The following is a 22,391-nucleotide window of genomic DNA, read 5'->3' on the forward strand; positions in this document are numbered from 1 at the left end:
CAGGGGCATAGTCAGGACCCTACACTTGGGGTGGGTGGGCAATGATGGGAGTGGGGGAGGAAAGGCAGGAGGAATGGGGCGCTTCCCCTCACTCTCTCTAGCTGGCCTCATGGGGGGCCACAGAAAGGCTGGACAGGGGCTCCAGGTGCGGGGTCGAGGTGCAGGGGCTTGCACACTCTGCCCACCTGGCACTCCTACTGGGGAGCGGGGTTGGGAGCTTGCCCCGCTCTGCCCGCCCAGCGCTCCAGCTGGGGAGCAGGGTCGGGGGCCTTACCCCGCTCCACCCACCTGGCCTTCCAGCCAGGGAGCAAGCAAGCCTCCGTGCCCTAACCCTGCTCCCCGGCAGGAACACCGGGGGTGGAGGGGGAAGAGGCGGAGCAGGGCAAGCTCCCAACCCCGCACCCCATCTGCAGCGCTGGGAGGAGCAGGGCGAGCCCTGGACCCCGCTCCCCAGCTGAAGCACCGTGCAGGCAGGAGGAGTAGGGTGAGCCCACGACCCCACTCTCTCACAGGAGCGCCAGGCAATTGGGCAGAGCGGTGCAAGCCCCTGCGCTCCAACCTGCCCCAGGTGCATGCCTGGGTGGCCTCTTCCCAGAGTGTCCATGGCCCCCCGCACAGCCGGCTGGAGGGGCTGAGTGGAAGCGGCCCCGATCCTTTTTGCTTCCCCTCCCCCATCCCGTCATTGCCCACCCACCTGAAGTCAGGGCCCATCTCACTGCTCCACACTCCCCAGCCTCCCCAGATGAACCCTCAGAGTTCTGACTTCAACAACATGATAATGCTGATACTGTATCAAGTTCATCCTCACCATGAATAAAGGTTAGTACCTGTACTGTAATAAGTTTGAATTTCATTAAATGTTTTTAATAAAACCTGTAGTACTATACTGTATTGTATAAATTAGGGAGGTCATCTTATGAGCCTGAAACCTAAACCCATAGACCCTTAGTATCTTTTTTACACGATTTCTATTTGCACAGTATTTTTTTAAGAACATAACCACAGTGTAAATCGAGGCCTGACTGTACAGTGTCTTCCCCGGCCAAAGGTACTGCTACATAAACGTCATGGCAGACGCACCAATTCCATAGCTTTATCACCAATGCAAAAGGGGTGGAGTGAGCACCCACCTGTTTGACGATATAATGCACTGCTGACATTTTGTCCACTACTACTTGCATGACCTTCCCTTGAAAGTGAGGGAAGAACAATCTTAGGGTCAGGGGAACAGCTCTTAGTTCCAGTACGCTGATGCAATGTTCTTTCCTTGAGAAGACAAACGTTCTTAAACCATTAAGTGGTTCAAATATCCCCTCAACCTTTGGATGATGCATATGAAATCACTGTCTGGGATGGATCTGAGGGATTGAACTGCACACCTTTGAGCTCGTTGGTCCTGTCTGGCAACCAGTCTAGTGAGGTTATAATGTTCTGGGGCATCATGAGCAATGTGCAATATTATCTGCATAGATGAATTTATGGGATTATGTGACCAGAATGTCGCTGGTATAGAGACTGAACAGTGCAGGTGCTAAAACAGATCCTTGTGGGAGGCCATTGTTCAATCTCTGTGATTTGCTAGCAGATTCACCAACATGTACAGTGAATCTTCTATTACCTGGCATCTTGACGATGAGAGTATTGCTCATTATCATTAGCTTTCCCATGCCAACTTCAGAGACCTTTGAGCCATACAGTATCATATGCAGAAGAAAGGTCAATTGATGCTGCCGCTGTTTCTAATTTTAACTGATAGATTTCACAGATTCTATGTAGCTGGTTAAGACCAGTACCTGGCCCAGTTTCTTCAGGAATTCTGGATATATTCTGTCCATTCCTACCGCTTTCCTGGGCTTAGTGTTGGAGACCCTCGTCCGTTTCATCTACTGTTAATGGGCAGAAAGGGGTGAATACAACTGGCACTACTTTACTGAGCAGTAAAGTTGTTTGTGGACTTGCTGCCTTATGTTTTTATTCATTGGCACACGGGTGCTGGCAATCAACTATGCAGCAATGGCACCTGCACTTACTTGAGGTGGTTTGCACGCTGATGGAGCTACCCTGCCTAATCTCGCAAATTCATAACTGGAGATAAAGGTGAGGATCCAGGAACTGAAGGCACATGCCTCCCCTCTTGTGTGCCATGCACTTCAAAGCCAGATCCGAGACATGCTCCACAGGTAGAGGGTGGACTAGGGCCATCACCGTGGCGGAACTCTTCAGAACTAAGGAAGTACTTGGGGTCAAGACAGGAGCAAGGTCTGCTATGACACCGAATCCAATGGTCCACATGGGCTAATCTCCCTCACTGCTGTGACTGGGGATGGGGCTGATCTCCACTTAGGAACCATAGCAGTGTTATCTGAAATAAGCATAACCGAGAACTCTGATGCATGGGAACTGGCACTGCTAACATTGGCAGTCTTGCTCCTATGCTGCTTTTTCCTCGGTGCCACAGCATCTCAGGCTGATGGTCCTTGTTCACAGGTACCACTCATGTCCATCTTCCAGAATCTGGAAGATATAGTTGGAGCCAATTCTGCAGCTGTGGGGGCCCAGTCAGAGTTAGACTATTGTAAGGCATGAAATACTGCACTGGTGAGGGTGCAGACTGGTCCTTGACATTTTCTCTATAAGTGAGGTGGAGGGATGTGATCACATAGGCCTTGATTTAGGCACATATGTCCTTGGAGGTTTGAAGAGGAGAGGCACAGGAACCAAGTCCAGCCCCAACAGAGGATGTGGCTTTTTGGAACCCTGCAGTCTGCTGGAGCCACCAGCGACCACCAGCGCAGAGGTTAGTAGTCCCTGGAAGCAAAGTCTAATCTTAAGAAGGTCTAACCTTAAAGGCCTCCTTAAAGCAGTAGTTGGAGACGAATCTCCCCATCCTGGAGGGCTCTGGGGGTGAAGGTCTGGCAAATCAAACACCCAGATGGTGAGTGGTCTTCACATAGACGCTTCAGGGACATCTCATCTGATACCAGGAAAATGGCTGGACAGGAAGCGCATCTCTTAAATCAGGTTCCTTTGGCTTCCTCAATTCCACCATTCCTCAGAACTGGGGAAGTACCCTAACTGTTAGTAGCTAACTGAAAGCTAACACTAACTAACTTTGAAGAGAAAACTCTTGGCTTCAAGGAACTGGAGGGTTCACATCTGTCCTGGCATGTGATTGGAAGGAACAGAGGTGAGAAGGGCACTCCAACCCTTTTATAGCCTCCACCTTAGGGCATCAGGATGCCAACTGGAGGGGTGAAAGAGCACTCTAGCTCAGGAGTGACCAACCTGTGGCTCCGGAGCCACATGCGGCTCTTCAGAAGTTAATATGCGGCTCCTTGTATAGGCACCGACTCCGGGGCTGGAGCTACAGGCACCAACTTTCCAATGTGCCAGGGGATGCTCATTGCTCAAACCCTGGCTTTGTCCACACTCCACCCCTTCCTGCCCCCTCCCCTGAGGCTACTATTCCCTCACTCCTCCCTGCCCCGAGTCCCCTGCACATCACAAAACAGCTGATCAGGAGGTGTGACGAGGGAGGGGAAGGCGCTGATTGGTGGAGCTGCCGGTGGGCAGGAGGCACTGGGAGCCAGGGGGTGAGCTGATGGGGGGGCTGCTGGCGTATTACTTTGGCTCTTTGGCAATGTACATTGGTAAATTCTGGCTCAGGTTGGTCATCCCTGCTCTAGCTGATACTCCTGCAAGCGGATTCTACTGCAAGGCAACACAAATGGGTGCAACACCCATAAATGGGAATATGCAAAGCCACTTGAAAAACATCACTTGTACTCCATGATCTTTACTGGCTTACAATTAGCTGCAAAGTGAATGCACCATGCTGGTTATCCATAATTCTTCAAATGATTTGGGATTCTGGTATTTTAAAAATCTTTTCTCCTGTGTGCCACCTAACTGCATTTTCAATGGAGACCTTGGTTCTGGAATTCAAACCCTCTTGAGGTCTGCTAAACTCTGATGGCCTTTACAATGTGGTTCAGAATGAGTGTGCATTTAATATGATTATTTGCTCATCTGACTCAATGGATAAAAAGATAGGGATGATGGTAGGGAATGGTGCCTGCTTTGTTGACAGTAGCTATTGTTCTTCATTTTTCTAAACACTAGGATATTGTTACAATACATGTGACAAAAGTTTATATAGATTTCAGCATCTTTCAAGCCAACATGGCCAATGCTAATATCCTTGGGCAAATATCAAACTCAGCTATTATGGCAAGGCAGGAAGCAGATGAAGCACTAGTTATAGCTACTTATTGGAAGCATCTAGCTGTAGCATAGTAACAATTGCTAGAGGAATGCTGCTTCTCAGAAGGCCTTTTCAATTATGACAGGAGATATAGCTGACAACTAGCTAAAGATTGTTTAATATACAGATAGAACAAATAAATACTAAAATGCTATTTGAGGGAAAGTCTATAAATCTTTAAAACATTCTGTTAAACATGCTGGAGGCTATGTAATCCATGAATGAAGGCCTACTCAGCAATAATTATCTTTAAAAATAATTAAATTGATGAAAGTTGACAGTGTCTTGTTAAACGTCTCCTAATTTGACTATTTTAAAATCTAGGTTCTTACAAGAGCACTCTTTACATAATGCATCTGATTTTTAAAAGATCTAAAATATTTTACAATAATTTTCTGTTCCCTTATTGATGTTTATAAAGGTCTTCTCCGCAAAAAAGAAACTGACTGACAATACAGGAGAAATTATGAAACCCCAGAACCTCTGAAACACAAAGGTACCGCCAAATACAAAAACTTTTCACAGTGGCATATACAAAACTTTCAAGATTAAGTTTTCAAGTTGATGGTACCCTAGCTGGTAAAGTCGGCGTCTAAATAAAGAAGGACAAAAGCTTCTATTCATAATATTATTGGTCATTATGGAAATAACATTCGATTAAAGATAAACAAAGTTTCTTTTAAAGCTGGATACCTGACATCCATAACATCAAGATATATTGACAACTACAGTAATTTGAAAGACAACCACTTTAAGTCTAAAATTAGTGTACAGAGGGGTTAATGAAGACATTTTACATATTGATCAATAAAGGTGTGTAGTACAAACATGAAGTACTTTACATGAAATGTAATTTCAAAAGATATTTTAATAGGATTAGAAGAAGGCAGACAAAACAAGTTCTTACCATCCATCTTGTCAGAAGTATCCTCTTTGTTGAAAGAGCAAGCAAAGAAACAGGGAAAACTTAGTGTGTTAGAATAAAGACATTCATAACAGTCATAAAACATTCATTAAAGAAACTATATTAATAGTAAACACTGAAGACATTTGTAGATCTAATTCATTTGTGTAAACTTTAGAAAAGTTAGTGGTTCCCAACCTAATATAAGATAGGGTACAAGACCCCACCCACCCACCCAACCAAAAAAAAAAAAAAAGATGTGGAACCTATTTGCATTATCTAGATTTGAGCAAACCCTGGAAGCAAAGGTTATGAACTTTTTCAGGATACATCAATTGCTTGGTGCTCAATAGTCCATAAGAATTCAAATTTAGATACATTTATAGTGTTACTGAACCACTATGACCCCACTTCTGAAATTCTACCACTTAACTTGAAGCCTCAAAGGGGGAGGCAGTAGAAATTTAAGAAAAACAAACAGGACAGCACAATAAAGACAGAAAAAAAGGAAGGGCGACTAGTATGTATAGCTTAAGCAATTCAAGATTTTTCTAGTCATTTGGCATGGAGTGTGTATTGCAAGAAAAGGAGTACACAGATTTTGAGTATAATACAAGCAAAATAAAGGCTGAGTACCACTACAGTACTTACTAGTGCAGTGTTTCTCAAATGCAGCCGCCGTGGCCACAAGCGGCCACCAGGGGTTTTTCCTGCAGTCACAACAGCCTCTTGTGCAGAGGTAGGGGAGGGACAAAGCAGTGGCCCCTCCCTGCAGCGCTCAAGGGTGGGCTTCAGCCCCCGCCCCCCCTCCACAGTTCAGCCAGAGGCTTGGGCAACAGGCTATAATCCCCCCTCACCCAGTGGCAGCTGCAAGACTCTGCAGGCCTCCTAAGGTGGGCTTCAGCGCCCCCTTCCCCCCAACTTCAGGGCTTTGGGTTTCAGTCTCCCCACAGTAGCAGGGCTCTGCCTATGGGCTCAGGGCTTCAGCCCACCGCCGACTCCAGCCATGGGGCTCTAGCTCTGGGCTTTTACAGGGCCCAGCCTTACCAGGCGCTGTGGTCCAGAGGCAAGAAGTGGGATGAGCCCAGGGTCTGAGACCATGGAAGGGAGCTCGAGGCAATGGGGGGAAGCAGTGGGGGCCAGGGGCACCAAAATATAACTGTAATATAATTATTTTTACTATTGAGTCTACAAAAAACCCTACAGCAATCAATTACAATGATTTTGGACATGTAAATATGCATATTTATTTGTTTTTCCTAAAGGTAATTAAGTATTTTAGGAAAAAAATTGTCAGAGCGGCCACCAAGCAGAGTTGGTGGCTGCACTCTGAGGCTGCCAAAAAATGTGTTGTGAGAACCCCTGTACTAGTGAGATATGTATAATCCGCTGAATGTTGCTTATAAGGATGCTAGTAATTTCAGGCCTCAAAACAGAACTAACCTTAAAATGACTAAAGTCTGGCAGAGAATGTCTTCCTGATTCAATAGCTACAAAAACAAATATAAGTTCTAATGCAGTAACAGCACAGGGGAGATGCTTTTTCATCAATAACAAACAAGCAATGACAGGTAGAGGTAAGTAGAGACCTGTGTGCTCTGATAAGTTGGTCCTGATTTCTACAGCTACTTTAAATTTTTTAAAAGGTTTATAATTAAATATGAACACGAACAACACTATCAGTACAGTGGCCTTGGTATTTATTTTGATATTAAACTCTCCACATGGAAAGATATGGAAACCAAACTGGAAGCAGGATAAGCACATTTGTAGGACATTTCTGGTAAGATGCTCAGCACTGAAATAATTAACAATTTTGCCCATTTAAACAGTCATTTTAGGTTTCAACAACCCCATTGAGATGAAAGGGACAAAAGGGACAGTTTACTCAGTACTGTTTCATGCTGCCAGCACATTCTGGCATGCTACGTTGCTTCAGTTTACACTCAGTTCATATTTTCAAGGGTATCTTCTTAACTAAGAGTACTAGATTATTTATTTTTAAGAGCTGAGCGTCTGGAGCACCTTTCTGCAAAGTAGATTCTATGGTGAATCCACAGCTAACAAATATATGGGTCCCAGACCACACATCTTTAGCAGGGGCAGGCACATACCACCCACTGTTGCAGTAGTTTACATAAGTTTTAGAATTCTGAATCTTGAGAAATTCTTATCAGTCATGCTGCAAGCACAGACCCAGAAATGGTAATTTCTTGAAAAACATTTTATTTTAAGAGGTGATTGTAAAAAAAAGCAGAATGAAATAAAATTAAAACATAAAAAGTAGACAGTATTATCTTAATATTTTACAGAAGCACAGAAAAGGGGGCTTCAAGAGGTTATCAAATCCATCCTCTGCACTGAGGAAGGCTTAAGTAAACCTAGACCATCCCTGACCAACTTGTTCTTAAAAACCTCCAAAGGCAGGGCTTCCACAACTACCCTTGGAAACCTAATTCCAGGGTTTAACTTCCTTATACAGTACATCTACACAGCAACTAAACCCCCAGGGCTGGACCTTGCTAGCTGACTCAGGCTCATGGCGCTCAGGATGCGGAGCTATTTAATTGCTGTGTGGACGGTCGAGCTTGGGTGGACCCTGTGGTGTGGGAGGGTCCCAGAGCTCTTAAGTGTAGTACTCTGCACTTGTCTTTACTGAATTTCAGCTTGCTGATTTTAGGCCAGTTCTCTAATTTATCAAGGTTATTTTGAATTCTAAATCCTTCCTTCAAAGTGCTTGCAACCCCTCCCAGCCTCGTGTCACCTGCAAATTTTATAAGCACACACTCCACTACATTATCGTGGTCATTAATGAAAATATTGAATAGGACCAGACCCAGGACTATCCCTGTGGGACACCACTAGATACGCCCTCTCCAATTTGACTGAGAACCACTGAGAAAATGGTTTATCAACCAACCTGTGCACCCACCTCCATCTAGACACATTTCCCTAATTTGCTTATGAGAACATTATGTGGGACTGTATCAAAAGCCTTACTAAAAATCAAGATCTTGTCTACTGCTTCCTGCCTATCTGCTATACCAGTAACCCTGTCAAACAAGGAAATTACATTGACAAATCCATTTACTGAAGGATTCCTTTTAGTTTTCAGGTCATTAAAGAGCTCCTGATGGAGCCATACATGTGACAAAAGGAAAATAAAAATATGTATAACTGTAATTATATGCTGAGAACAGTAAAGAAAAAATATTTTGCAGTATGTGGTACATTTTTCTTACTCTCCCCATATCCCTTCTTTCCTTCACAATTCTAATACTGCTACATTTTCAGTTTATAAACACTATATTTTTTAAAAGTACAAAGATACCATAATAAACTCAAATACCTCAGTCTATTAGTGCTATTATGATACTACGCAGATTTAGACAGACCATAAATAAGAATGTGATACCACAGACAAAAATAAAAATATGTAGAATTTTAAATTATATTTCTTGTATAAGTTTTCTTATTAATTGAATCTATTGTGTGGCACTACCAGAACACAAAGAAAGGGCCGAAACAATCTTTTTACAATTATTTTTTGATTATAAGAACTCTTTCTAATTTGCATTATTAGATAACACTACACTAATCATTCGGAGAAAGAGAATAGTACAAAATAATAGCTATTCCATTTGGACTAATGTACACTCATTCTGTTTTACCTTTAACCCCCCAGACCAATGTCGCAAACAGTATTATTGGAATTCTTCCATCAAACATACATCTCAATGTTCATTTTTTCCATTTTAATCTAAGGTGGTGTGACAGAATGTACCCGTGTCCACACCCTACACATCATTGTAATAATCTTTGTACAATGTATGTCTTGTGAACTATCATTTGAAAACTCAATTCGCTGGTCATTATTGTCCAGATAAAATGTTTGTGGCAACACTGCATGGGAAGTTATAAGATTCCACCGTGTGGTGTTATTAACACGTTCCAAACTGAGGTTGGCAAACAGGTCTGTCTCAAACAAAGGAACGTGTGCTTTACTTAATTTTCAGTTAAGCAGTAAACAGAGCCATCAAGCAGGAAGTGAAACAAAGGAAATTGAAACCCTTCCCCATAGCCTTTTGCGTCCTGATACCCAGCGGGAAATGTTTTTCAAAAGGGGAACAGCAACTACAAAAAGGAGGGACAAACACCCCAACGCACCCTTCTTTTTCTCCCTGCCCATCACATTCACGGCACCAGAAGTGACAAAAGAAGCATTTGTTGGACTCTGGGAGAAGGGGTGCTGGCTAAGAAGTTTGGTCAGTGAGATTGCTGAAGGCATGTGGTGAGAAAACTTTCCTTTGAATTTAACATAGTTTGTTAAGTTAGGCACCAGTTGCATTTTATCTTATTTTTCTTGTAAACATTTCTGACTTTTATGCTTCACTACTTGTACTCACTTAAAATCTCTCTCTTTGTAGTTAATAAATTTGTGGGTTTCTTTTTTTTAATCTAATCCAATGTGTTTAAAATGAAGTGTCTGGGAAATTCCATTTGGGGTGGAATAATGGATTTTATATAAATTTGGATTGTCCAGGAGAGAACTGGGCAGTACAGGACATATATTTCTAGGGGGAAATCTAAGACTAGGAGTGTGTTGGGGTCACCCTGCAGTATAACCTAGGCTGGTAAGAGCCAAGGTGTGGCTGACTGGCTGCAGTACACACAGCTGGGAGTGACTTACATGCTGGAGACTGATTGTGAGCAGTCTCTGAGCTGGAGGCTACAGCAGCAAACCATTGTAAAGGGCACCCCACATTAGAGGGCAGCTACTGATTAGTCTGGATTGTGCCCCAGGTATGTCACAAAGGGATAACTTAAAAAAAAAAAAGGGGGGGGGGATCCAAACGACAGTTGCCAGCGAGACAATACTTACCAGCTAATCAAAGCAAGATTTAAAGAATATGTTGGAACGGGTCCCGAATGCATCCCATAAAAATTAGCTATGAAACTAACAGCATGAGTAAATCCTCCTCCAAGTCATTCCCCTGCATACAACTGCCAGCATTTACCCTCTTGAAAATGTGGGTGTTCTTTTAAACTCCTATCTAGGAGGTGTTGGGAATGAAATATGTAGTCCTTTATATGTTCTGAAAGCACAACACTGTTCTAACCAAAAATTTGTTTTTTTCTGTTTAACTTAACAAAAGACCAAAGTAATCCTTTCACTTTATCATAGGTAGGATAACTTTTTGTTATTCTCTATCTCTTCTTCCAATGGTATTTTAATTTGACCATTTCTCTTTCTTTCTTCTGTCTCTACCATGCCTTTTTCCTTTGCTCTTCCCTACCACAATGGTTGTAGAGTTAAGGCTAAATCTCAGCCTTGCCTTGAGCCCTGAAGAAGAGCATGGACAGATTATGACTCAGAGTTCATGTCTGGAGTTTGCAACAGTTCCAGCATCTAACACCAGAAGTGCTACCAGTAAGAGACCTCTCCTCAGACAGATATCATGGTAGCACTTCTTATGTCTAACAGAAGTAATGTTACTCATCAACAAAAATGCAACTTAGGTAAAAATATACACAGCAGTGCTGGAAAACCTATGAAGAACTCTTCCAAACCAACAATGTACACAGTTGTACAAAACAGTGACAAATTTGGAATACTGAAACCATTTTATATATCTTGAAACATTTCACCATGCCTTAGCTACAAAAGTATTTTAGATTTTTTTTTTAATAAAATGGGAATTTGAGATTTCTAATGGTGACTAGAATATTGCCTCTAAAATTGGCAGAAACCATGACTGCTCCCTTCTGTTTATCTGTTGCCAGAGATCAAATGAGAGTCTCTCATGTATTTTAAGAGCATAATGAAGACACTCTTTGCACTGGCCTTCTTCCTCAATAAAGGAAGCTCTAAAGGATCCAGAACACCTCCATGCCTCAAAATTAGCTCTCTCTTAAAATCCTCCATACAAAGACAGTATAATCAAAAAGGGGAGCCAAGACAGTAACTCCTAGTCAGACAATACTGATGCCCCTTAATTCAAGCATTTGATGCCTAAGTACTACTATTATGAGTGCACCAAATATCCATACACAATACTTTCCAATAAAGGAAGTATTTTTTCATTACTATTTGCTTTCTATGAACTCCAAGAAACAGTTTACAGTAAGCCAGGATCTCTCACCTAGTGAAGCATAGGATCCAGGAGGTAGACCAGCAGCAGACAAGCGCCCAGCTCCTGTTGGCTGTCCAGCAGCATGGCGTGCCTTTGCACCTGCAGCAGCATTAACATCAATGTCACTGCGGGACCTCTGCAGTGTTCCTGGACTTGGAGCAGTCTTGCTGCTACTTCCTGAAACTAAAAAGAGTAAAGATGGTAAAATCAAATCTATATTAAGCCCACTTATTATCAAAAGTTTGGCTAAGATTTTCCATCTCTATTCAGTATATGGTCTTATAAACCATAAGGTTAACTTGATTCAATACATTCAATACAATCCTATATAATGTAAAATATAAAGTAACTATATTAACAGAAGGCTAAGGTTGAAAAAATCAAGCCCCCAAAAGATACTAAAATGACAGAATTGTGATTGCCGGTGCAACCTTAATTCGGCCCCTCTGTGTGCATGTATTATGATATAATCTTTAATTACAGAATAACATACTATTTTTTCCAGTAGGACCCCTGCCTCATTCAGTGCATAGAATAGATAGTGCTCAGGGAAGGGGGATCATTCGTTTATTTTATCTTCCTCATTCAATACCTTGTCCCACGCCTTATTTAATACACACCATTCCATCTTCCTACCCCATGCACGAAGTACAAAATCATTTAATAATAATAATATATTGAGATATACCTGTCTCCTAGAACTGGAAGGGACCTCGAAAGGTCATCGAGTCCAGCCCCCTGCCTTCACTAGCAGGACCAAGTACTGATTTTTGCTCTAGATGCCTAAGTGGCCCCCTCAAGGATTGAACTCACAACCCTGAGTTTAGCAGGCCAATGCTCAAACCACTGAGTTATCCCTCCCCATAATTTCCACATAAGCAGTTCTGTGGTCCATTCATCATAGTATCCAAGTGCTTCATAAACATTAATTTATCTTCACATTATCTGTGAGATTAGATGGTATTATCATCTCCAGTTTACAACTGAAGAACTGAGGCAAAGAGATTAGGACAAATTTGTCCACTTATTTAAAATGCCCAACTTGATGCAACCAGAACCAGATTTTTAAGAGTACTTCGCATTTTTCTAGCACTTTATATGTTCATAACACAGCTCTAGTTCTCTTCACTTATGGCTGTGAGTGCTCAGCATTTCTGCAAATCAGACCGGAGGGTCTCAAGTTTGGCATCCAGAAAATGAGAAACACAGTTAATGGCCACCTGTAAAAAAGGTGTGGTTTAAGTGATTTAGACAGCATCAAATAGGATCTCTGTGACAGAAACAGGCATAGAATTTGATTTTCCAGGGCACAATTCAACTACCTGGCCTATGAGACCATCCTTTCTCTTCCTTAGTCTCCTGCCTCACTCAAAACACCCTTCCAATTTCTGCAATAGATTAAGCAAAAGTCCTAGAGACAACAGTCTCATTCACTACACAGCCCTGACTTATTCCCTGATGAGGTCCATCTTGCTCACTGAATGATGCAGCGGTCCTGTATAAAAGAATAGTATGAGATTCTTATCAATGCATACACACAAGATGGTGAATTAAGGTTGCACAGGTAACTTCAATTCTTGCATTTAACTACCTTTTGAACTTTACAGTTTCAACCTAATAGAGGACAGTAGTGTTATTTTTTTTGTGTGTGTGTGTTTTTTTTAATATCTATTTATTTATTTAGGAAGTTTAACTGGTTTACAAATCATGGTCATGTAAATATCAGAAACAAACAGATAATTACAATAGTGAGGGGGTTTTTTTGTTTAGAGAAAAATTATGCAGCAATATAATCCTTATGCTACCTTATTACTCCTTATACTATCCAGGATGTGTTATTTCTGGTAACTTTATTAAACTGAATGAAACTACTGACTGCTCATATTTATCAAATCAGATTTGTCTATCAAACGTTAATATTAAAACAACTGGCAGGTGTGCATTTTTTTGGGGCAGGCAAACTTACTTTGAGCATTGAATAAATGGTAGCCACATATCTAAGGGTCCATTTTTGCTGGGTACATACATAATTGATGTGTTCATTCTTCTATATCCTCCCATATTTTGGGAGAACAATTCCTTCAGTTCTGGACTGTCTCTCTTTTCCAGTAACAGACTATTAGTAGTCTAATGGCTATTAGCTGATGAGAGATTGATTTTTGCATTTCTCTGAGTGTTACCATTTTTCCTAAGAAACCCCAAGATTAGCAAAGGATCATTGGTAATAAATAGCTAACAATTTAAAAAGGCAAATTATTTCACGTGGAACCATACTGATCCCCAAATGGATCACCTAGAAGGTTAGGATCTTTAGATCTCTACCACTTGAGCTAATGGAACAACTGCTAATGGTAGCAGTAGGCTGTTATTAGAGGAGGACAAGACAGAGACTTTACAAATGGGTTTGACAGCTGTTTGCTGACAGCAGAACAGTGTTATGATTCAAATTCTGGGTTCCATTACAGGTGCTGAAGAGTGTTTCTTAGTGGTTATAAACCCTTCTGCTCTTATCCACCCTCTCAGACTCCTGTCCTTTCCTCACTCTCTGCTTACCCCTTTCCCCCGTGGAGCTCCTAGCCTCTCTCCGCTTTCCCCCCTACTTCTCAGCCCCTGCAACCCTCTCTGCAGTCCAATCAGGCTCATTTCTCTTTCTCCTCATCACTGACTCTCCCCGTTCTCCATTCTTGAGTCTGGAACCACAACAACCAGAAGGAGCAACTGCAGGAAAAGTCTTGCTCAGCCACTACAGTCCCACACTAGAGCATACCCAGAACAATCTTCTGAGAATTTACCTGCCAAACTCTAATACATTTCTATTGAGCAAGGGAGAACTGAGATTTTTCAGAGGCTGAGACCTTGGCCAATTTTGGATGAATTTTCACAGGGACAAAAAGGTACATCCCTGGCATCAAGCTGATCCCCCTGACAAAATTCAAGTCCCTGTTCCAAAGCACAGAGGCACTAGAGCTTCTCTATTATATAGATTTAGGATTTTTTTTTTAAGGAAAAAAAATTATGTATTTTTCCTTAATCTTGTTCTCTGAAATGGCTGAACTATTTTACCTGAAAAATAAATTCCAACCCACCACAGAAAATTTCAGCCCAAACAGCTGAATATGCCAAGGTTATATATAACAGGAAAAACAGGGTCTTACAATGGAAACTGATAGTCTTAACTATAGGTAGAACTAGTATCAACGCATATAATAATGCAATTCTGTATCAGAATAAACACAGAAAAATACAAAAAATCTTAAATTATGGCTAAGTCTAATTTAAAATATGAACATAACTTCCTAGATGGTCAATTTGTAAGAAACAAGTCTATTTGTATAGCAATGAGAGCATACCTCTGCCAGCTATACTTGCTGGGCTGGCTGTGGACCATTTAGAAGATAAAGGACGACTGAAAGAAAAGCAAACAATAACTACATTAGTAAGATAAATCTCAATTGGATCCAAAGAGCAATTATACATTATGAAAACACTTTTCAGTCCTTCATCTTTTTACTTCGATTTTCTATTTCTACTTTCTGAACTGTATTCAGGTAACACACATTATACAGAACGACACATAAAGCATGCTCATCCTAATACATCATCTGTTTTTGAACATTATAAAATTAATTCCTTGCTATAGTATTATTATAGTATTCACTTTGGTGACTGCAGACATAATATAAACCCTTTAATATAAACTGAAGACATACAGAACTATCAAGTTCCAGCCAGAGGCTTGAGGGAAATATGTTGGGTGCTGAAGGTGGCTCAATTCTGTTTCTCTTGCTTTGCTTTCTACACCTTCTCACATATAAACCCCACTTAAAAAAAAGAAAAAAACCAATCTCTTCTGAACCTACTCCTTGCTCCAACTCTTGTTCTACATTTTCTTCCAATCCTGATTTGGTGAGGAGTGCTGCACAAACAAAATTTTCTGGTCTACTCCTCTCCCTTAAGCACTAATTGTCAAGTAAGGAGCCAAAAACCAGTTCTCGTGTTCTCAAGAGCAAGGAACACTCCCTTTATTAGTGCTCAGCCTCTAATTCTGGCTATATGCTTCAGAAGTGAGAAAAGGAGAGACTAAAAGACAAAAGGAGACTAGTAGAACACTAATGAGGAGACAGCTGATGGCAGGATATTTGTTCATTGATTCATCTATAGGCATTTCTATGTTAGTACACATATGCAAGTGTTTAAATGATGCAGAGATTTCTATACGAGTGTGCAGAGCCTGGAACATTAATAGTAGAGGCTAAATGGGGAGCATGGGGGGGGGGGGAGGAAATAGTGACAGATAAAACTAAAAATCCTCTTAACTTTTAAAATTCCCCTTTTGTAGGTAATCAAAATTTCAGGTAAAAAATTAACTTTCCAATCTTGTGAATCTATTTTAGTAAGGATGTTGGCAGAAGTAATATAACTTATTCTTATAACAATAGTGCCCACACTATACTATACAATTAATCCTGGGCCCAAAAGGATCTGTAAGATTTATATTAATTTAAGATTCTTATAAGTTAATAATATTGAAAACCATAGAGAATCACATATACTGATAAAAGGTGACATACTGATATAGGCAGACTCCCAAGCTCAGTGTAGGGAAGAGGGAAGTGAACAATCACAATAAAAGCCAGAGTAGTAACTTCAGGTAACTCAAAAGGTAAAAATCACTTGTGTTTTTATTTCAATTGCTTTTAATATTAGGATTTCCTCATCTAGCTCCTAATATTCCTACACAATGTACCTTAAATAGTTTGGGAGCTACATGGCTCCCAACACTGAGATGTAAAGATACTACCCAGCAATGTTAAGTCCTTTGGTAAGATTCTATCTTATCCACAATTCAATATTCGGTCCACATGCAACCCTTCTAGTTTCATGATGGGATTACAAATGAAGTTCCTAGTAGTGATTATGCATTAGCTTAAGCAAAGGGTAAGCAAACCATCGGTGAATGTACATATTCGTTGTTGAAGATAAAGTGTTGCCAACTCCGTTCCCTATAAATTTCTATTTAAAAATGTTTATATAATTACAAATGACATATTGCAGCTAAAATTTGGCAAAGATAAGGGAAGGGACACAATTTGTAAGGCTACTAGTCAAAAGTATTGCTGCCAAAACATTAACATTTCAGTGTTGGGGGTGGGAGGGGGCATTCTTTCTACTCCCCTTTGGCCTACAAACAAAATCAGTGAAAATCAAGTTAACTTATTTCGGAAGATCACTAATCTAGACTAAGGTCTTGACAATTTTGGTTTCCCAAAAGTTTTCCACACAGATTTCTATTGCAGCCTATACTAGATGTGATTTAAGAACAGAACCTCATATGTTCAGGATGTCTTCCATAATTTGAAGGATAGAACCTCCACGTACTACTCTTTCCATCACCACATGCAGCTTCTATTTATGAAGCAAGGCCAGTCCTTTTCCAATGAGGCTTCTAGATGAAGATAAGGTGTACCTATTGAGAATAGCAGTACTGTTCTGCTGCTAAGTGCCAATTTCAACTTCATTTTAGCAATTAGAACAATACTGAAAAAGAAAATTGAAGAAGTAATTGTGAAGATAAAATTAACTCATTTTTGTTCATCATACAACTTACCCTATACCACTGTTCAGTGGAACTGAATTTCAACAATTTCCACCCCACCATCAATCTCAGCCTGGACCAGTCCACACAAGAGATCCACTTCCTGCACACTACAGTGCAAATAAGCTATGGTCACAAACACCACACTATACCGGAAACCTATTTACCGCTATACTTACCTACATGCCTCCAGCTTTCATCCAGATTACATCACACGATCCATTGTATACAGCCAAACTCTAAGATACAACCGCATTTGCTCCAATCCCTCAGACAGAGACAAACACCTACAGGATCTCTATCAAACGTTCTTAAAACTATAATACCCCCCTGGTGAAGTGAAGAAAAAAACGGTTCCTCATCCTTTTTGTAACTGTTGTTCTTCGAGATTTGTTGCTCATATCTATTCCAGTTAGGTGTGTGCGTGAGTTTTCTCTAGCAGCTACCCATCGGGCCGGCTGTGGAGCCCCCTGGAGTGGCGCAGATATGGCGTTCAATATACGACCCTGCTGACCCCACCCCCCTTCAGTTCCTTCTTTCCAGCAACTCTGACAGATGGGAGGGAGAATGGAATAGATATGAGCAACACATCTCGAAGAACAACAGTTACAAAAAGGGTGACTAATCGTTTTTCTTCTTCGAGTGTTTGCTCATATCAATTCCAGTTAGGTGACTCCCAAGCCTTACCTCGGAGGTGGGGTCGGAGTCAAGGTATTGCAGATCGAAGCACTGCTCTTCTGAAGGCCGCATTGTCCTGAGATTGGTGAACGATGGCGGAGTGTGACGTAAAGGTGTGCACTGAAGACTACGTGGCAGCCCTGCAAATTTCCTGAAGAGGTATGTGGGCCAGGAAGGCTGTCAACAAGACTTCAATAGACTGGAAGACTTTTCATCCGCTCTGCTAAAGCGACGAACAACTGGGTTGTTTTGCGGAAAGGCTTCATTCGGTCAGTATAGAAGGCGAGCGCCCTTCTAATGTCCAGCCAATGCAGCTGCTCTTCATGAGGACTGGAGTGTTGCTTTGGATAAAAAACTGGCAGAAAAATGTCCTGGCTAACATGAAAGCAGGACACGACTTTGGGAAGAAAGGCAGGGTGAGGTCTAAGCTGCACCTTGTCCTTATGAAAAATAGTGTACAGAGGCTGAGATGTGAGCGCCCCCAGCTGAGACATGCGTCATGCCGAGGTGATGGCCACCAAAAAAGCAACCTTCCAAGAGAGATAAAGGAGTGAACCGGAAGCTAATGGCTCGAAAAGAGGACCCATGAAGCGAGAAAGAACTAAATTAAATTAAGGTCCCAGGCCGGAACAGGTGGCTTCATCCGGGGATGAATCTTCTCCAAACCTTTCAGGAAACATCCCACGATGGGGTGCACAAACACCGAGCGCCTGGAAACACTGGGGTGAAAAGCCAATATAGCCACGAGATGGACCTTGAGAGAACCAAACGCCAGGCACTGGTCCTTCAAGTGCAGGAGATAATCCAGGATACACGGGATTGAAGCCTGGAGCAAAAGCACCTGCCTTTGGGCACACCAGATAGAAAACCTTTTCCATTTCGCTTTGTGAGTGGCCCTGGTAGATGGCTTGCGGCTCTCCAGAAGCACCTGCCTCACTGGGTCCGAACAGGCGAGCTCTGCCTGATTCAACCACGGATCTTCCAGGCCACGAGGTGGAGTGACTGAAGGTCCAGGTGAAGGAGGCGGCTGTGATTCTGCGAGATGAGATTAGGAGCGAGAGGTAGACGTACCAGGGACTGGACCGACAGGTCCATGAGGGTGGGGGGCACCAGCACTGGCAAGGCCAAGCTGGAGCCACCAGTATGACGTCTGCCCTGTCCCTGTGGGCCTCAAGAAGCACCTTGTGGATGAGTGGAAATGGTGGGAAAGCATATAACAGTTGACTGGACCATGGAATCAAGAATGCATCTGGATCAAGCCTGGGCTGTGACCCTAGAAGGAGCAGAAGGTTGGACACTTCCTGTTGGCCCGCGTGGCGAACAGGTCGATTCGGGGAAACTCCCAACTGCGGAAGATTGAGTGGATGATGTCCAGACGAATCAACCACTCGTGCGTAAGGAACCGTAAAGCTGTCCGCCAGCACGATCTGAATGCCCAGCAGGTATGAAGCTTGGAGAAGGATGGAGTGGGCTAGATAAAATTCCCACAGTAGGAGGGCTTCCTGATAGAGAGAAGAAAATCAGGCTCCGCCTTGCCTGTTTATGTAAAACATAGCTGTGGTATTGTCCATGAGCACCACTACACAGTGGCCCTACAAGCGGGACAGAAACGCTTGGCACGCAAGGTGGATCGCCCTGAGCTCTTTGATGTTGATATGCAGAGCCAGTTCCTCCACTTGCCATAAGCCCTGAGTTGTCAGGCTTCTGAGATGCGCTCCCCAGCCCAGTGCAGACGCATCTGTTACCAGAGTCAAGGTGGGCTGGGAAAGGTGGAAAAGAACCCCAGAACCCACCATGCAGGGGTAGAGCCACCATCATAGGGAATCCAGGATATGCCTTGGAACCGTGAGCACCATGTCCAGACTATCATGGCCAGGGCGATACATGGCGCGAGCCACGCTTACAGAGGCCTGAGTCGCAATCTGGCATGCTGCACCATGTAGGTGCAGGATGCCATGTGGCCCAGCAGCCTGAGACACTGCCTCGCCATGGTGGTAGGAAAGCTGCAAAGGCTGCTGATTATCCACAATAGGGCCAGATGCCACACCTCTGGGAAGAACGCTTGATTGGCATCAAGGACTGCCCGATGAACTCTATTCTTTGAGTCGAGGTGAGGACGGATTTGCTGACATTGAAAATGATGCCTAAGCGTTCGAACATATCTCTGACCATTTGCACCTGTGATTCCACCTGCTGACAAGAGCAGCCTCGGAGGAGCCAGTCGTCCAGGTAAGGGTAGACTTGCATGTGATGGCGGCGAAGGAACACTGCCACGACCACCATGCATTTGGTGAAGCCGCAGGGAGCCATGCACAGACCGAATGGGAGAGATGTGAATTGATAATGTACCTTGTTTACCATGAAGCAGAGGAACCATCTGTGAGACGGGGTGATAGATATGTGAAAACAGACATCCTTCATATGGAGGATGGCGTACCAGTCTCCCAGATCCAGAGAAGGGATGACTGTGCTCAAGGAGACCATGCGGAACTGTTGAGTTCCCTCAGGTCCAGAAATGGCCTTAGGCCTCCCTTTGCTTTGGGGATGAGGAAGTAACGGGAGTAGAAACCCTTGCCTTTGAGCTCCTGGGGCACCTCCTCCACTGCTCCTAGAGCGAGAAGGATCTGAACCTCCTGGATGAGAAGTTGTTTGTGAGAGGGGTCCCTAAAGAGGAATGGAAAAGGGGGATGGGAGGGTGGGGAGGAGCAGAAGTGGATAGAATATCCAACCTCTACCGTGCGGATCACCCACCGGTCCGATGTAATACGGGACCATGCACGGTAGAAGCGGGATAGACAGTTCAAAAAGGGAGGATAACTGGCCGGGTTGTGGACTGGTAATCCATCCTCGTGCGCACCTTCAAAAGGGGTGCTTAGGGCCTGGAGGGGGCTTGGACTGGCCCTGGCCCTGCCCAGGAGGAGGGCGCAACGGACTACGCTGACTATATCTATTCAGGAGATGACGAGGAAGAAGCCACCGGTAGGACCAGTTCCGTGGCAGCCTCCTGATCCTCTGGGACCGGTTTCTCCCGAACCCTGGTGTATCCTCCACCGGGGGTCGGGTTGGATCCAGGTTCTCCGATGGATCCTGAGGTGAGCAGCTGATGGTTGCCTCGGGGAGGCAAGACCCTGAACGGGATGGTGAGGGAGCGCCTGGGGGGGGGGGGGCACTTTGGGCCGGATGGTACGTCTAAGGGGTCCAGAATTACCACTGGGGTTGCCAGTGGGGCACTGAAGCGTCCTGTCTAAGACTTCCCGGCCCTGATCTGGGCGCTTCCGATGCCCCCGATGCTCTGCTTGACCTGAGAGAGGCCAACTTTGAGTGGGAGGGCTAAGGGGTGGCGGTGCAGTACTATCCCCAGGAAACCTCCTCCTTGAATGGATGGGATGAGTGCTGTGGGGAATAACGAGGACCAAACAGTGACCGGTGGTGCTGCTGCAGGGAATGGCAGCGAGATGTGGAGCGGTGCCAGGAGGTCAATCGGCGCTACGAAGTGGGGCTTCATCTTGGTGGGGAGCGGTGCTGCGATTTAGAGCGGTGCTGCGATTGAGGCCCGAGCTGAAGCGGGGACTGGTGTCCGGAGTAGGATCTGGAATGGTGCTGCAAATGGGAGCGGTGCCGCGACGTAGAGCGACAACTGGGAAGTGCAGTCCGAGGTCGATGCGAGCGGTGCCGCAAGATCACAGATTGGGATCTGGACCTCGAGCAGGACCACGACCTCTCAACCGACGACCACGTCGAGCGGGAACGGCTCTGAGGGTCAGGGCTGCGAGACCAGTGCCGCAAGTCAGACTGGCATGGGGCATAAGTGCAGCGCCGGGACTCAGAACGGCGCAGAGATCCTGGTTGGGGGGCAGACGGCCCGCACATAGCCGGTTTGCCTCTTGACAGTGCCGAGCCTCGGGGTAGCAGAGGCCTTGAGACTGGGGACTTGGGCGCCATCATTTCGATAAGCCCCGTAGTGGCCTCAAAAAATGTCCAGTGTGGAGGGTAGCATGACCTCCTCCACCTGCAGCCGCGGCGAGTCCAGGAACGCGGGGCTTCCTGGGAAGACAGGGGCCCATGAAGGTTGACCCTGACCAGAGGGTCTGACGGCCGTAGGCCCATGCTCCGCACCCTGCCCTGCCGAGGCTGCAGTTTCCATGTCAGGCCGTTGTGGAGGCTTGTCCTTAGCCTGCTTTTTGCGGGCAGCCGGCGAGTGGGAGTGATGCCAAGGGAAACGCTTCTGGGCCCCAGGAGACTGCTGGCCCCTGGGAGGGCATGCTGAGTCCTTTTTCGGTGCTGTGGACAGCACTGACTGAGGACCACTCCACACCAAGACACTCGGGGCCAGGTCCTGCTGCGGACGGAGGGCAGACTCCATGAGGAGTTGTTTTAAAACAAATGTCCCTCGCCTTTCTAGTGCGAGGCTTGTCGGCCTCGCAGATCTTGCACATGTCCGCCTGATAGGCTTCTCCCAGACACTGAAAACAGGAGTCGTGGGGGTCGCCCATCGGCATAGATTTGGCACAGGAGCTACAGGGTTGGAAGCCCTGAGATGCATGCCCCAGAGCCCCGCAGGGCCCTCGTTGAAGGGGAAAAAACCCCCCAACCACTAAAGACTACAATTAACAACTAGATGAGAACAATTAACTAACAATGGGTAACTATATACAAAGATAAGCAGAAGAGCTAGGGATTAGTGGAGCACTTGCAAGCAAGAGACCACTGTTCCAACAACCGTCACTGGCGGTAAGAAGGAATTGAAGGGGGGGTCGGGGTGGCAGGGTCGTATATAGAGCGCTATATTGGTGCCACTCCAGGGGGCTCCACAGC

At 44.3% G+C, this 22,391-nt stretch overlaps 1 protein-coding gene across 50 annotated transcripts in view; it reads right to left on the reverse strand.

The window, feature by feature from the left end:
- CLASP2 (cytoplasmic linker associated protein 2) overlaps window positions 1–22,391 on the reverse strand; it is a 286,598-nt gene that overhangs the window by 106,908 nt on the left and 157,299 nt on the right. For 30 of the 50 annotated variants that reach the window (XM_065587152.1, XM_042860273.2, XM_042860277.2 and 27 more), the window contains 3 exons: window positions 14,653–14,708; window positions 11,312–11,485; window positions 5,172–5,195 (listed from right to left, as the gene is read on the reverse strand). In XM_065587152.1, the coding sequence (XP_065443224.1) occupies window positions 5,172–5,195; window positions 11,312–11,485; window positions 14,653–14,708 (254 nt within the window). The remainder of the gene's footprint in view (window positions 1–5,171; window positions 5,196–11,311; window positions 11,486–14,652; window positions 14,709–22,391) is intronic. The other 20 variants (XM_065587160.1, XM_065587162.1, XM_065587155.1 and 17 more) reach the window with 1 other exon arrangement.

Source organism: Chrysemys picta, chromosome 2 (assembly GCF_011386835.1).
Source record: "Chrysemys picta bellii isolate R12L10 chromosome 2, ASM1138683v2, whole genome shotgun sequence".
Lineage (NCBI taxonomy): Eukaryota > Metazoa > Chordata > Testudines > Emydidae > Chrysemys > Chrysemys picta.